Source organism: Sciurus vulgaris, assembly GCF_902686455.1.
Source record: "Sciurus vulgaris genome assembly, chromosome: 14".
Taxonomy (NCBI): domain Eukaryota; kingdom Metazoa; phylum Chordata; class Mammalia; order Rodentia; family Sciuridae; genus Sciurus; species Sciurus vulgaris.
This window is the reverse complement of record NC_136475.1, coordinates 51,281,881-51,298,793: the sequence shown is the minus strand read 5'-3', so window position 1 is coordinate 51,298,793 and position 16,913 is coordinate 51,281,881. Positions and strand designations below refer to the sequence as shown.

At 39.2% G+C, this 16,913-nt stretch overlaps 1 protein-coding gene and 1 pseudogene across 3 annotated transcripts in view; both read right to left on the bottom strand.

The window, feature by feature from the left end:
- Positions 1-816: 816 nt before the first annotated feature.
- On the bottom strand, positions 817-12,269 carry LOC306643683 (homeobox protein TGIF1-like; annotated as a pseudogene). Its single transcript has 3 exons — positions 12,080-12,269; positions 1,628-1,792; positions 817-1,302 (listed from the first exon to the last, which is right to left on the bottom strand). The product of its transcript is annotated as a homeobox protein TGIF1-like (transcript).
- A 914-nt stretch (positions 12,270-13,183) lies between these two features.
- Positions 13,184-16,913, bottom strand: part of EFEMP1 (EGF containing fibulin extracellular matrix protein 1) — a 55,221-nt gene continuing 51,491 nt past the window's right edge. For both annotated transcript variants that reach the window (XM_079110901.1, XM_079110900.1), the window contains one exon: positions 13,184-13,842. In XM_079110901.1, coding sequence (XP_078967027.1) covers positions 13,681-13,842 — 162 coding nt within the window. In that variant the 3' untranslated portion in view covers positions 13,184-13,680. The remainder of the gene's footprint in view (positions 13,843-16,913) is intronic.

The window sequence follows — 16,913 nt, the reverse complement described above, 5'->3', positions numbered from 1 at the left end:
CCATCCTTGGGCATAGTATTTTCTGAGACAATAGGAGACACTTAAATATTTATCAAATGAGTAAATAGTATCAAGAAGGAGATTTGCTCTTGGTAAAAATGAATACATGAAAATGTGGCATGACATAAGGACTCTACTTAACTTTGAACACTAGAAAGGAACACTAAAGGAATAAGGAGAAAAATAAGTGAAGCTAAAAGTAAGTCTGGGAATGAGAAAACTGTCCTCTGTCCCTGGGGGACACTTCCAGTGCCATAGTATATACTCATTTTCTACCTTGTCTTTTTTTTTTTTTTGGGGGGGGGGTCCTGGGAATTGAACTCAGGGCCTTGTGATTGCAAGGCAAGCACTCTACAGCTGAGCTATCTCCCCAGCCCCATTTTCTACCTTGCCCATGGAGATAGAGACAGCTAGTTAATGACCAGGTCTATTTGTACCTCTTATTGGACAGTGCTAGAATCTCTTTCTCACCATTCCTCCCACTGAAGTGCATCCAAAGGATGATGAGCAGAATGATAAACCACTTTCAGGTCTGCCTCTTAGCGAGTTCTCACGTTCAGTCCTCCATGCTTTCCCCAACCCATGGATGTAGTTGAGCAGTGAGTGACCTTGGAAGCCACCCGTTGAAGATGATGGAGTCCCAAGTGGTTCCTTTATCTCTACACGGACACAATTGTCTGTGTAATAGGTAATGGGAGCCAGAAACCCACATTCTGTATTTCATTGAAGACATCTCAGTAACAGGAAACTTCATTTTAGCAGTCCCATGTGTAAATATTAATACAAAATATTAAAAATGGAATTTATATCGTGCCATCACTGTCCAGCAAACATGACAACATTTTTGAGAAATCTTTTGCTAGAGAAGGGGTGAAGCCATAGTTTTGCCTGAAACTCTATCTCTTCAACCCATTTGAGTGTAACATCCACTAGGAGCTAAAACCCATAAAAATCTGGTTGAGGTCTGGTGGAAGAGGGGAGGAGTGTTGAAAAGACCATTCTGAGTATTTGTCCCTAGTCCAGATTTACACGTGTCCTCTGGGTACAAGAGAGAGGTGTTTGTAAGGTTGCTGGTGGCTGTTTGCTGTGCATCTGTGGTTTGTCCAACATCAAGCAAAGGGCACTTCTTTCAAAGCAGAGTAGCAAGGCAGACCACTGATGGATGAGCCAAAATAGATCCTGGGGAGGATGGCTTTGGAGACAGTGGCCTCCCTAGGGTTGGGATTGGTCTAGCTGTACAGGAATGAAATGGGCTCTTCTCTAGAGCTGGCATGTTTTCAATACCCATTGCGGCCTCCATATGTTAGAAATATCAAGGTGCCACAAGAAATTAAACACATTTGAAAGTGGGTAAGTAAGGCAAACTTTTACTTCTTCCCCATGGGCTCCCTACCTACTCAAACCTGGTAGCAAGTGCACCTGGGTGGGCAGTCACTTGTCTGTATACCTAGTGCAGTGCGACCCTTCGCCCTGATTGGAGGAGTTCAGGGGTACACTCTAGGCCATTGGCTAATTTTAAAATTGGAGCCAGTAAAGGAGAGGGCTACAATCAAAATGGCTACAATTGGACCGAGTTAAGGCTGAAAACTATATTTTGAAAATGGACCAGAGTTTCTATTTCTCACACAGCTAGCTTCAGAAATCTTGGCTCTAGAGCAGGAAATGATGAGCCGATTTGAATCTTTGTCATCCTTTCTGAGCAAGTCAGGGAGCAGCCTGCCCCTGGTGTAGATGAACCAGCTACAAACCTGTAGCATGGACAAGTGTGCTTGCTGGGACAATATTGCTTTTTCTTCCTCGAGGGATAGGCATTTTATGGGTGCTCATATCCTGCAGAATCTAAACAGACTCCTTGGGCAGGTTGCCTCTTTTCCTTCTCTTGCCCTGTCGGTTAAAAAGGAAAGGTCCACCAGTGTGTCCATGCTATCCTTATCTTTAGCCTCCCTGCTGGATGTCCCAACAACACCAGTTCTTCATTCCAGAACTGCTCTCCCACTTCAAGGCAATGCTGAGATCTGAAGGCACCAGGAGTGGGGACACAGTGGGCAAAGGCAAGCAGTTGACCTCCTTTACCACCGACTCTCCTGCAACTTACAGGATGTGCCCCAGGTTATTGTTTGAATAAGATGCCAGTATTCCAGGTGCTTGTTCCTGGATGGAATTCAAGTGACTAATGGGCTGTCTACTGCAGAGATCTCATGGCAGCTAGAGGGGGCTCTCCCTCACCCAGCTCACTCCCCTCACCATCTCCTTTGTTCCTGGCTCCTTTATGGTGCACCTAGATGCTGTCAGAACCTCCACCAACACTCTTGCCTGAGTTACCCTGTCATCTTTTCCTGAGCTGCTGGAGTCTTTCTAACCTGCATCCATCCTAGCCCCTTTTCCAACCTACTTCCAGGTCAAAGTGAGTTTTTTAAAAGTAAAAATCTTGTAACATTACCTATCTGCTTAAAATATTTAAATCGCTTCCTATTGCTTTAGGAATAAAGACACAGTTTTTCAATGGGTTCTACATGTCTTTCCAGCCTCATTCTCAGCTCCAACCCCAATGATATTTCAGTTGTTTGTAACATTGTGCCAGAAAATGCTCTCTCCCTTCAAAGAGCATTGGCATATGTATATTCCTTTCTGGATGCTACTTTATTTTGTGTGTAGCTAATTTCTATTTATCTTTAAGATAGTTCAAGAGACACTTTTCCAGGGAAGCCTAAGTAGATCATTTGATTTCCCCCATCATAGGCTCTTGCAGTACCTCATGCCTTTTTTGTAGAGCCTGGCACAGTTGAAATTTACAAATTTCACTTGATTGTGAGATTATCTGATTCATTTTTTTTCTCCAAAAAACTGTAATTTCCTTACAAGTAGGGATGGTACCTAAACAGACATCATATCCATGCTTGTGGAAGGAATGAAAGAAGGAGATAAAGAGAGAAAAAGTTTGGGGCAATAAAGAAATGGATGGATGAAGTGATTTGTCATCACATGATTCAGTATCAGGAGTCAGGATCTTGGTTGAGCATGAGGAACCACAAAATTTATGATGTTTCTTGGCCTGTTATGTTTTGCTTCCTTGCTATTGTGGTTTGGGTGTGAGGTGTCTCCCCAAAAGCTCATGCATGAGTCAATGCACAAAGGTTGGCAAGTGGAGTCTCTCTTTCTGCTTCCTGAGAACCTTAACCCATTCGGTACTTTAATCACCTGATGGGATTAACTGAGTGGTAACTGGAGGCAGGTGGGGTTGTAGCTAGAGGAGGCCGGGCATTAGGGACATGGTTTTGGGGCATATATTTTGTACCTGGGGAGTACAATCTCTCTCTCTGCCGCCTGATTACCATATGAGCTACTTCCCTCTGCCACACTCTTCCACCATGATATTCTACCTCACCTCGAGCCCCGAGGAATGGAGCTGGCCTTCTATGGACTAAGACATCTGAAACTGTGAGCCCTCGAATACATTTTTCCTTCTCTGTTGTTCTGGTCGGGTTTTTATTTGCAATTACGAAAAAGCTGACAAAAACACTTGCCTATGTGCATAGGTCCTCTTTTGCTGAAACACCTGCTATACTTGAAGAAACCTGGTTCCCCTGGAGATCAACCCAGGAGTGATTTCACTGCCATCTAGCCAAAATCAACTACCCTCAGCTTCTCTCCCCTTAGAAAATATTCAGGCTTTGGAGAAGGATGGATCTTGTTTCCTGTCTTGTTCAAACCTGCTTGGTATTTGGACCTAACCAAGTCATCGAATCAACTTCTTCACCACTATGGTAGATAGTAATCCCTTCTTCAAAGGGTGTGAAGAATGAAATCATGGGTTGGAAGCACCTTATGAATAATAAGTGCTCAATAAATGGTGCTGATTTTTAAAAATTGAACTCCAAATATTATCTTTCATTCTGAATATATTGTAAGTTCTTTGAGCCCAGGGACCATGATATATTTATCTTTGCTTCCTTAATATTTAGTATAATACCTGGCACATGGTAGGTGCTCAGTGAAATGTTTATTAAAATGAATGCCATTAGAATTATAAGGTAGGATCCAGATGCAGAAATATAATCAGGGGATTAGATAACCTCAGACCAACCTCTCTTAGGTCTTTTCCTTCTTATTAATGGCTAGTCAATAGATGCAAGGAGAAAATGAAGGCAGGTAATCATTGATAAGAGACAAGTAGGGGAAACAGAACATTGAAATGTTACCAAAAAAAACTCACCAATAGACACAAGGACTGAAATATATTTTTCAACTTTTGATCTTCAGTCAGAACTTACTATTCTTAAATACACAATTGCTATTATTAAGATGAAATGATGGCATAGGAGCTAATGGCAGGTGTGGAAATATAGGGCCATCTTCTGTACCCTTTTCTGCCTATTTTCATATTCCAAGACCAAGATTAAGTGTTTGCTATAGTTTAGAAGCAGTTAGTTCTCTCCGAACCTCAGGTTGAAGCTTGGTCCTCAAAGTAATGGTACTGAAAGGAACTTTAACAGCTAGGGGCTAATGGAACATGACTGGGTCAAGACCATGCTGGTTAAAGGAATCAATGCTGGTCTCATGGAATCTTGCAAGGGTGGATTAGTTCCTGAGAGAGGGGGTTGTCATAAGAGAGTGAAGCCTGCCTCCTTTGCAGTCCCTTGCTTCCCTCTGGCCATTTGACCTTTTCTACACCACTGTAACATACATCTGCAATATGATGCCATTTCCCATGTTATGACACAGCCAGAGATCTTCCCAGGGGTCAGACAGGTGGGGCCACAAAGTCTTGCAAGTTCGGTCTCCAAAACTGAGATTGCTCTCTCAATAAAGTGTTGAGTATTTCGCAACACAAAATAGACTAAGAAAGTGTCCTTTTCTAACTTGCACAAAAGCTCCAAACATGTCAGCAGCAGGGCTGCATTTTGTTCTTACTATCAAGGATATGCCCAAGTTTTGAACAAAGCTTATACATATTTGGTATTTCACTTTAAGGGAAAGAATACAAAATTATAAGTATAAAATTAGACACAAAAGAGAATTTTTATTTAAAATAGCAAAAGAAATCACAATAAATTACAAATTTCAAAAGCCTACAAATATAGCAAAAAAAAAATCACAAAGTCTGGGGAACAAACGCTTTTTAACATTTTTGGCTGCATATTCTGTCTATGATGACAATTTTATATAATAATCTATAGAGAAAAAAGAAAGATAATTGTGTTTTTTTGGTATGGTTGAGTTTGTTTGTTTTTTTTTTTTTTTTTTTTTTTTGCAGTGCTAGGGATTGAACCCAGGGCCTTGCGCTTGCAAGGCAAACACTCTACCAACTGAGCTATCTCCCCAGCCTGAGTTTTATTTTTCTAACTGATGGTTTCTAGAAGTTTCTGCCTTCATAGATCATTATATATCATGCAAATTTTTAAATTGTCAAATTTGGAAATTTGGGAAACCTCTATCAATTTTGTATCATGTAAGATCTGTATGAGTTTAGCTCACTCCAAAGTTTCTTGTATAGTGACTAATCTTAACACTCTCTGAAACGACACACTTGTTAGCCAGTGAGTGGTGTCTAACTCTTGGTTTTATGTTGTGTTCACTCACATCAGTGTTCTGTACTGAAGTAGCAGGACATTTACATCCTTTCCCAGTGTGTTCACATGATTCATTCCTCTTTACTAATTTGATTGCAAATTAATTTACAAGTCTCTTCATTATTTCCATTTGAAATTTATTTCTTCCTCTCAATGTTACAACTTTTAGTATTATCTGAAACATTTTGGTTATGATTCACTTCTCATAGTTAGAATAGTTTCTAGTGAGTTCTTACAAAATCTATGCAAAGTATCTTTATAGTATGGGGCATTTGTAATTGTGCATGCTGCATAATCATGTATATTCATGACTAGGAATTGATTAAAACCCCAATCCTCTGCTTACCATTTTATGTCTCTGGTAAATGGAAGAATTTTTGTAGATTAGCTTCTGGCTTTAACTATTACAAAACTTGCTTTTTCCTATTCACATCTGGTGCTAGATGCTATAGGACATCATACTGTGATAGGAACTCTGCTCTTGAATTTTTGTGCCTGTTATCAGGTAAGGTCAACACAGAAGATGGTATGAATATTTCTAGAAGCTGTTCCAATACCAGACAGGAGCTCAAATAACACATAGAAGTGACTGTTAACTATAGAAATACATCCTTCTAAACCCAAACTGAATATACCGTCCTAAATCAAATTCTCCAGACTGGATTCTCAAAAATGCTTGTGACCTACTCCAGTGCTTCTGAACATGAGGAAAAGTATGATGCAGAAAACTGAGAGCTACAAGTTAGCTAAAATATATGACTTTCTCAAAATTTACAAAAGTACACAGCTATGTGAATATATAGCTTCCAGGACTTTGGAAAGGGCTGATGTAGGTAAGGCAGGAGCCTTGAAGCTTTAGCTTCATTAGCTGCCCTGAACACTCACCTTTGAAAAGCAACCCATTTCATACAATACTCTGCAGTTTGGTGTGATGAACTCTAGAATCAGGCTACTGGTGTTTACAATATAACACCACACTGTGCATTGTACCTTATGTGTCTTTGAATCTGTTTGTACCACGTGTCTTAGACATGGTGGTGCTCAATTTGCTAATTAAATAATACTTGGAGGAGAAGAAAACTTTAGTAAAAGAGAGAGGGGAAGAGAAGAAAAAAAAAAAAAGATGGGAGAGGGGATAGTAAAAGGTCAAGGAAGAGATTTATGTGAAAAGAAGCCATTAAGCCAGGAAGTAACACAAACTTCAGCTGCCAGGGTCATGAAGCATTGAGCTGACCTTGTCGAGCCCATGCTGGTGTCTACCTGCACATCCCGTTAGCCACATAAGCTTACTGGGGGCCTCAGTAGGTGTTTTAGCTTACTGGCAGTGTCCTGTATCAAAACTCTCTTGTCTTTTCCTGTGGGCTTTTTTCAGCATTGGAGAGCTTGCCCACTCTCAGGCAGTTATGTGTGTGTAGGTAACCCTTACCACAGAGATGGAAGTTGGTAGATAAATACCCTAGAAGGTGGGCTTCTGGTGAAATGCTTCTTTTTTAAAAAATTTTAATTCCTTTTAGATATACATAATAGAATGTATTTTGACATGCTATACCACTGGGAGTATAACTTATTTAATTAGAATCCTATTCTCGTTGTTGAATTTGATGCAGAATTACACTGGTTGGTGGAATACTTCTGAGGTGAGTTGCTGAGGATTTTTCTGAGGATCCTAGAAGAACTGAGCACCAGGTGCCCACAGAGGTGGCCCACTCATTAACTCATCCACTTATTGGCATCTTTTCTTTCTGTGGCTCCTTTTCCCCACTCCCTGAGATAACCTCTCAAACTATCCAAACTCAATTCTTGTCTCAGGGTCCGCTTTTGAGGCCTCATAAACCAAGACACCTGGTTTAAGCCATATGTGAGTAATTTATGGTAAGTGTAAAAAAATAAATATTAAAATACATAAATATGAAATACAGTGTTTAAGGGAAATAAACAATTTGGAGATACCAAAATAACTCATTAAAATAATTTATTTTTGTGTTACAGGCATCTGTTTAAAGATAATACAGATCTGCAGAAACTAATTCACTTTGTATGGGAAGATAAAAAAGAACTGAATTATTGCATTCAGGTCTTTAAAATTCTCTTGCATTTATATTCCAACTCTGGCTTATTAAGGGGATCTGTGCTCTGTTAACATACACATGTGCTTACAATATAAACAGCTTAACTAGACATCTGCGTTGACTACATATAAGAGGCAGTTAACATTTTGCCTTGTTTCTGTTCAACGATCTTGATATTTTAGCCTGTTGGCCAGATGAAACAAGATTGGTTTTTTGATACCAGATGTGTCACAGTTTGGGCTTGCATTTTGCAGGTGCTCCCCCCAGCTGGGAAGATGGAAATTTGCCATCTTTTAGGGATGATGATTCAGGATAGAAATATAAGTGTGTTAAAAATAATTCAACATATTAATGGAGGGCTTTGTCCCTTGTGGGCTGCTTATGCACAACATATGAACAGACCAGCAGCTGTTCTATATTTTAAAAAGGAAAGTTAGAAAGTTAGACACATACAGAGCTATTCAAAACATAAGCAACTGCTTGAAGTCATGGAAACAAGATTCAACAATCAAATTTTATTTGTGAAGCTTCCCCCCAAATAATAATCCCATCGGGCTGTGTTCAGGTGGTCTCAGGGCATTGAATGATTGTTCTGTTCCATCATTTGGATTCACTCCATCTCCATTATATAGTGGTAGAGATACTACATTTATTAGATATGGGGATTGGTTTCTTGCTGATTTCCACCCTCCACTATGTAGTCATAATTTTAAAGGAACCTATTTGTTCTTTCCCTTTTCACTTAAATATATTGTGAAAGACCCGAAAGGTCTGTTGATGACTGAGTTGTCAATTGTGATATCTTATTCCAGCCTCTAAAGCAAGAAGCCTTTAGTGGCTAATATTTGATGTACATACTTCCTTCTTTAATAATCACTTAAGGGATATTAACCAAGGTCAAGGAATGACACTATTCTTCACATTAACACCTTACCTTTCACTCATTCTGATGGCAGGAAGGACTTTATAACCCTTTTTTGTCCAGGGTAAGACCCACTCCATATTCACCACTCTGACTCTCAAAGCACCCCACACAGAGAGCTCTTTTTGGATTTTTAGTAATAGACTTTTTTTTTTTTTTTTTTTTTCGTTTGGAAATGGCTGTCCTCTCCATTATAGTAAGGTCTACATGATTGGTCCTTGCATTTCAATTTGTAGAGCTCAAGAATATTTGCGTCTCTGGAGTTAAGGAGAACAAATCAGCTACAGTTCTTCAGAGTCAATCTGTATTGGGTTGGTATCTGTGTTATTTCAACTCAACTACCTGTGACAGTAGCAGTGACAACTCATCATATAACCAGCAAGGCTGATCCATGATGTGGAGTAAGCATTTTATAGGAAATATAGTGTTTTATAGGAAGAAGTTTGGAAGGAAAGGGATTGCCTGATGGTGCTAGAATCTGGAGTATGGCCAAAGAAAAGAGCTCCGATTTAAGTCTTAGGACCTGCATTGTGGGCACAGTGCTCTTGCTTAACAAACTGCTACCTGGAGCAAGTCTTAAAAACAAGATGGCATCTAAGTTCTAGAATCCCTTTAGTATTAAAAAGAAGGGTGTGTAATAGGAAAGGTTTTGTTTGGAGGAAATGGTGACTACAAGTTGTCAAAGTACTTTTGGGGCTGTGGGGGGTTGGCAGCTGAGGGAAGTTATCATCCTTTTTTTTTTTTAGATGGCCTAACCACCAACAGGCTTTTTCTAATCAGTCAGAAAACAACTCTGCCCACCTGGCGAGCACTGGCGTCTCAGAGCCCAGGCCACAGGCACTGGAATGGTGAAGTCATGGGAATGTCTAGGAAAGTTCTCATTACTGAGGCTCACTGCATAGGCATTTCCCTGGAAGCATGTTTGAAGTGTTTGACTAGCCCTTTTTTACACTGGTGAAACAAGGTAAAATGACTTTCAGTTTAACATAAGCAATCATCATATTTCAGTATCAGCAGAAAGTAACAAAAACATAATTTTACAGAGTAAATGCTAAAAAAAGTATTTTGAATTATAATTTTAAAAATTAGAGCTGAATTGGATTATAGTCTCCAGTTATAACTATTTACAAGCAAATGCCATAATTTCATTCTTTTTGACTGGATAATACTCCATTGTGTATAAAAACCCACATTTTCTTTATCCATTCACCTGTTGAAGGGCCCCTTGGTTGATTCCATGGCTTGGCTATTGTGAATTGTGCTGCTATAAACATTGATGTGGCTCTATCCCTATAATATGCTAATTTTATCTAATTTGGATATATAGAGAGGAGTGGGATAGTTGGGTTGAATGATGGTTTCATTCCTACTTTTTTGAGACTCTCCATTCTGCTTTCCAGAGTGGCTGCACTGATTTTCAGTCCCACCAGCAGTATATGGTGTACCTTTCCCCACATCCTCATCAGCATTTATTATTTATATTCCAGATAATTGCCATTCTGACTTGAGTGAGATGAAATCTCAATGTAATTTTGATTTGCATTTCCCTGATTGCTAGAGGTGTGGAACATTTTAAAAATATATTTGTATGAAATACAAATTATATTTTGAGAAATACTCAGCTGGTTAATATGAGAGTAGAGACTCAGAACCCTGATTCTTCAGGACAACATCACACTGTTAGATGGGATTAGCATGGACATTTCTCAGTGAATGTTGAAAGGCCTATTGGCCAGTTGAGGCCAATTGTATTTCTTCTAAGAAGTGCCTATTAGTTCTTTTGCCCCATTTTTAATTGGGTTATTTGTTCTTTTGGTGTCAAGTTTTTTGAGTTCTTTATATATTCTGAGGAGCAGGTGGCAAAGATCTTCTGTGCTGTAGGCTCTCTCTTCACACTCTTGTTTCCTGTGAAGAAGTTTTTAATTTGATGCTGTCCCACTTATTGCTTGTTGGTTGTATTTCTTACTGATTTTTGGTTTTAGTGTTTGCATCTCAGAGGTTTCATTAATGAAGTCGGTTCCTGCGGCAACTGTTGAAGTGTTGGGCCTACATTTCTTCCAGAAATTCTGTGTTTTGGGTCTAATTCCTAGGTCTCTGACCCACTTTTGTGCAAGGTGAGAGATCAAGTTTCATTCTTCTGCTTATACATATCCAGTTTTTCTAACACCATGTGTTGAAAAGGTTAGAGTGGGGGAAGGGGACTGAGGGGGAGGGACAAGGCATGGGAGAAGGGAAGAACAGCTGAATGAGTCTGACCTAACTTTTCTGTGTATATATATATATGAATATACCACAGTGAATCTCAACATCATGTATAACAAGAAATTAACTCCAAAAAAGCCAAAAAACAAAACAACTAAATGTAAATAGCAGAAAGATCAGTACAGTAGAGGGAAAGGAACAGAGGGAGGGAGGAGGGGAGGGAAAGGGGAAAGACTGGGAACTGAATTAGAGCAAATTTTATCCCATGATTTTATGTCAAAATGAATCCTAATGTTGTGTATAACTACAAAGAATCAATTTAAAAAATAGCATGAGATTTTTGTTTAATGAGGATAGTTGTAAAGGAACTCACAGATTAGCTTCTCAAAGTTCTTTCCAAGTTTTTATTCCTATGTAAAAAATTTACTTGCTACTCTTTAGTCAGAAATGAAACTAAAATTGGGTGAATTTAGGCTATAAATTAGTGACTGAATTGCCTGGAAATCAGTTTCTTTTTGACATCCAAAATAAAAAGGAAGTATAGGTGGACACAATCAGTCAACTAATGAATGGATAAACAAAATGTGATATACCAATACAATGGAATACTATTCAGTCACAAAAACGAATGAAGTACTTATACATGCAACAATAATGTTGATCCTTGAAAACTGTTAAGTGAAAGAAACCAGATACAAAAGCATACAAATTCTATGATCCCATTTATATGACATGTCCAGAAGAGGCAAATCCACAGAAATCTGAGGCAGTTCCCACTGAGGCTGACAAGGTAGAGTGGAGAGAGACTGCTGAGGGGTGTGGGGTTTGTTTTTCCAGTGAAGAAAATGTTATGGAACTATGTAGTGGGAATATGGGTATAATGTTCTAAGTGTGCTACTGAAGTGTACACTGTAAAATTGTGTGCACAATCAGAGTGAATTTTGTGATGTGTATTTTACCACACATTAAAAGGAAAGGGGATTGAATCAGTGAAGTTGCAGTATATCATCCCTCTCCATGATCTATGATTTGCGAATGGGACCAAGCCTTGGGATTCAAGGACAATCATCATCTTGGAAGTTAATGGTTTCTGTAGATCCGAATTTCATATACAGGATTTGGGGGTAATGGGAGGGCCAGGGTTCATGCATAAATATTCCAGAGATTCCTATTACTTCTTCTACCAAGACTCTGCCTTTTTCTTTAAGAGTGAAAGATCTTGGAAGGTCTTAGGCTCTTAGGCTCTTTCTTTTTTACTCTATGTAGAAAAATCACTAGATTGATCATAAATAGAAAAGGTTAAAGCCTTAATTTACCTGGACCGTGGGCAGTCACGCAGACGGGTGAGGAGCATGCACTCAGTCCGGTGGTTTGGTCGGACTTGTTCTGCCTGCACTGGTCGGGTCCCTCTCTGGCACTGAAGCGCCCATCCTCCACTCTAACAGAGGGAACTTGCCTTTTGTTCCTTAGTCTCTTACTTAACTTTCTTTTTGACAATTCTTGCATATTCAGTTTTTCTCTGAGAGACCTTCATTTTAGTAGCAGGGTTACTTGGTGACAGAGGTTATTCATTTGTGCTTTGAAATTGGGTGTAAGAAAAAAATTGGTTGTACACTTTCTTTGTGGCATGATTTTAATGGTCTTTGTTTCTTCATTTCTTAGTACACACACACAAACATGCACACAGAAATAAAATGGTTGTTCTTGCTCTGGCAGCGGTAACTGATTTTTCCCCAGATATAAAAGTTATATTGGCTGTTATTGGCTACATTAAGAAAACTCCCAAGACTGGGCGATCTAAGAGAATATTTATTTAAAAATATGACACATCAAAGTGAGGCAGTTACATTTTTTTAAAAAAATAAGAAGACCTAAAACCTTTTCCTAGAATTGAAGGAAGGGATTTGCTTTAGTTCAGTCATTCTCAACACCAAGAACAAGAACCGTCATCATTTTCCTCCTCGGTGAGCACTGAGTACAAATATGAAAAATTTTACTTATAAATTAGTGAAGTGTTAGGGTTTTAATTTTATTTAGAAATTAACCCCCCCACCTCAGTAAAATACCTTTTCTTCATTTTGTTCTGCATCTTGTGAAATCCTAGGTTCAGGGATGTTATTACATTTACTGGATTTGCTTCTTCAGTTCCACTCCAGTGTGGTTTAGAAAAAAATTTTTTCTCATCTCCTCCTCATAGATTTCTCAATAGAACAATTTTATAGGGGATATTTGATGTATTTGGGGAATTTTGGAAAATTTTGCTTATTGGTTTTGAATGTTCATAATAAAGGATTTCTGATAAAAATTTAAAATACCCTATGGAGACTAACTTATTGTACAATAATGATTTATTGTATGTAATAAACAACCACCTTTAGACTGATTGTGAAAATAAAGACCAACACAAATATGGGAGTTCCTCATTTTCTAAAGAAATATATCTTTATTGACTTTTTCCATTTTCTTACAAAGCGGTTAAAAAACTCATTCCTGCCCTTGCATGCTATTCAATGTCATGATGGCTGCCTCCTTAAGAGACTGCCAGTGGAGCTATAGTAAGTCTCCCTAAGCACCACAGAAGAGCATCATTGCTTGGTCCCAATTTATAGGAAAGAATCCAAGATTCACTGGATAATGTATGCTTAGCTCCCTTGAATAAGACCAGTTTAGTGGATTAATGTTTGAAGAAGACCAGTTTAGTGGATTAATGTCTAATTTACACATATTAATACAGACAAACCTTGAATCTTTACAGATTAAATGCCCACTTTATACCATGGTGTAATTGTTTGCATTATGGGTGAGTGTACAGTATATAGATGTATATGTACTAGATATATCTATAAATAAAATAGTGCTTTAAGGTAACAATATTCTTTGGCTGATTTAAATGCTTGTGGTAGACTCTGGTAAAAGGCTAAAATGAAAATGGCCCCACTATTATTGTCAATCTTAACACTGAGCTTGTGCGGAAGGTTCCTATACTGTTGACTGTCAGCATTTCCAGGTCAACGATATATTCTCTTGGTCCTGTTAGCGACTTCACGAGCACAAGCATTGCACTCACAGGACTTGTTTGCTACAATAAAAGAAGAAAGAAGGGAGAATTATTTTTCTTGGAATAGAGTTCCTCTTATTTGTTATTATACCTCTAATGAGAATTAGGGGATAATTAATTAGTGGAGAGATAATCCCACTAATAAAAGTGGGATTTTAGAACTGCTACTTAGTCCCTTCCTGATTCCAAACCTTCTTCATAGTTACCCTTTGTTCACCCATTGAACCTAGCTCTAAGTTGCAAGGACTTGCTTTTCAGATAGTTTTTCTTTTCTATTCCTCCCTCTCCGCTAACATTTCTTGTACCCTTAAGCAGTTTCAGTTTTTACAGAGTCCAAAGCTTGGAATCAAATCTTTTTTTTTTTTTTTTTTTTTTTTTTGTGGAGCTGGGGATTGAACCCAGGGCCTTGTGCTTGTGAGGCAGGCACTGTACCAACTGAGCCACATCCCCAGCCCTCAAATCATTTTTGAACCTGTAAAAAAAGTTGTCATTTTTCACTTTTTGAACATCGTACATCTATTTCCATTCTAGTGAGTGGAGAGATAGGGAAACAGTTAATTTTAATAGAGTGTGGCAAATGTTAAGGAATATGGGGATACTCAGGGTATGTGCATACAGGTGCATACACACACAGGGAAAAAGAGGAGGAATCCTGAAACATTGAGAAAAGGCTTTGGAATGCCTGAGGAGAGTCCCCAGGGATAAAAAGAAGTTCTGTAAAGCACCATTATCAGAAGAACTGAATGCAGCTTAATTTGATGAAAAATGTGATGGGTGTTGGAAAGAGGAGACAGATTGATATGGAAGTGGTGGGTAAGCGGATGGGGAGTTTGAATGACAAAGGATACAGACAGAGATTAAGATTTAGCAATCATTTTGTGTAGACACAAGACCAAGGGAGAAAATGAGGATGTGGTAAGGCTGGAGTTCTGGGAGAGGATGACACTGAAGGAGTAGGCAGAGGAGAAATGAAGGAAGCTGAGAAGAAATAGATGGTAAAGTGGATAACAGATGAGTGACTGAGGGGTCCAACAGAGTGGAAGAGGATGGCGATTCTTGGACTTAATGTATGGAAATCATTAGGTGCTTTTTTCCCATATCAGCTTCCATACAGTAGTGTGAACAGAAGACAGAAGTGACCAGGAAGTGATAAAGCACAGACCACGATTACAGACTGAATTTTAAGAAGCTAGTCTGGCAAGGGAGAGGAGAGGTAGGACAAAATCTAGAGGGGAAAAACATGTTGAATAAGTAGGATGTAGAGGGGAGTCTGGTAGAATAAGGTACTGGAGGAGATAGAATGAAAAATACACGTGCTGGGTTTATCGTAATTGACAGAAGTGAAACCTCGTCTTTGGAAACTAGATGGAGGGTACAGAGACTTAAGTTTGCAGTGGGTGGCATGGGAAGTTGAGTTAACTTACACCTGTCAGTGATTTCAGAGGAGTAGGAGGTGAGGTGACTGACTGAAAATGAAGGGTGCAAGGACTTATAGAATATGGGGACATTTGAGATCAGGGAATAAAGAAAAATGGAATAAAAGAAATAAGAAAAATTACTAGAATTGTTGAGTAAATTGGAGACTAGAATTTTATAGGGTTACTAGTCCACACTGACAAGTTGAGTATGAAAATATATATGGATTATGGGATTGATGTGGGGTTGCCAGATGGGGGGTGGATGTGTTGTGACAGGGTAGTTTAAGTGTCCACCAAGTAGCTGATAGACTCGAAGGGCAGAGGCGGTTGGAGGTCAAGGTACTAGCATCACTTTGAGGGTGAAGAGCGCAGTGTGGGAGTGATGGCATGAGAGAGAGAGAGAGGAAGGAAGGAGGGTGAGTTATTGAGTGGACCACTGGAGACCAATACCTGAGTGTGGCCTGGGGGTTAGTGGCATAATACGGAAGGTCATGGAGATGAGATGGCCAGGGAACTGCAGGCTAGGGTGCTGGACAATTCTAATGGTGCCTAGATCAGGTTATAGAAAGGAAGAGTCTTCATGATGTAGCCCTTCCTTATTTCAGACACTCTTCCCTTTCCACTAATCACCCACTTCAACACACTCTCCCAGAGTGATCCTATCCAGAGTCATGGCTTCAGTTATGCATTTGCCAGTGACTGGGAAGTCTGCATTTTGAGTTCCAAATTCACATATCCAGCTTCAAGAATCTCTACTTTGATGTCTCACGGGGACCTAGACTTAATTTATCCAAATTGTGCTCTTCATCTTCCCCTCCTCACTGGTTCCTTGTTCTTCTTTATCTCCACTATTTACTGTTGCTCAAGATGGAAACAAGAAGGGTCTTATTCTTGATGCTTCTTTCTCCTCAAACCTCCCAATAGCAAATGGGTTACCAAGTCATGTAGTTCTTCCAACATCTTATTAAATCTGTTTTTTCTTCATTTTAAAAAACTCTTGGTTACCACCCTAACTCCCTATCTCTTGAATGTGTAACTGGTCTATTTCCACTTTGGTCACACTCCAAATCATGCTCTATAATATAGGTAGGCATCATTTTAACCTGAAAACTCAGTAGAGACTCCTCTATCTGAAGGTCTTAAAATATTATGTACAACTGGTGAGAGCTAGCTCCTGTTCAGCTCTCCAGGATCCTCTCAGGCCCCTCCGCCTCTAGCACTTGGAGTTCTAGACCAACTACACATCCTTTAATTTCCTATTCTTCAATTTGTCTTTGAGCTTAAATCCACTTCTACCAGGAGGTTGCTACACCACAGCTAACATGGTTGGAACTTCTGCTTACACACTTGTGAGCAACTTGAAACTCTGTTGCAATGGTCAACACCCTTCTGAGCACTTGTACAGTGTCTTGGCAGTCGTCTCCAATGGGACAGGAATTGGCTTGGTTTAATTCATTGTGCCTCTAGGATCTTCTATGGTACCTGCTTCTTGTAAGCAATAGCTCCAGGTAACAGCAAAAATTTGAAGGTGATACTTTACGTTCAATTTTGTGTACTATTTCCTTATAACATATCCCCCTTTCTAGGGAGGGAGGTTTTCTCAGTATTCTCCCAAAAGGAATATAAATAAAATCCTATATCCCACATATCCTTTCAAGCATTAGGTCAACACTC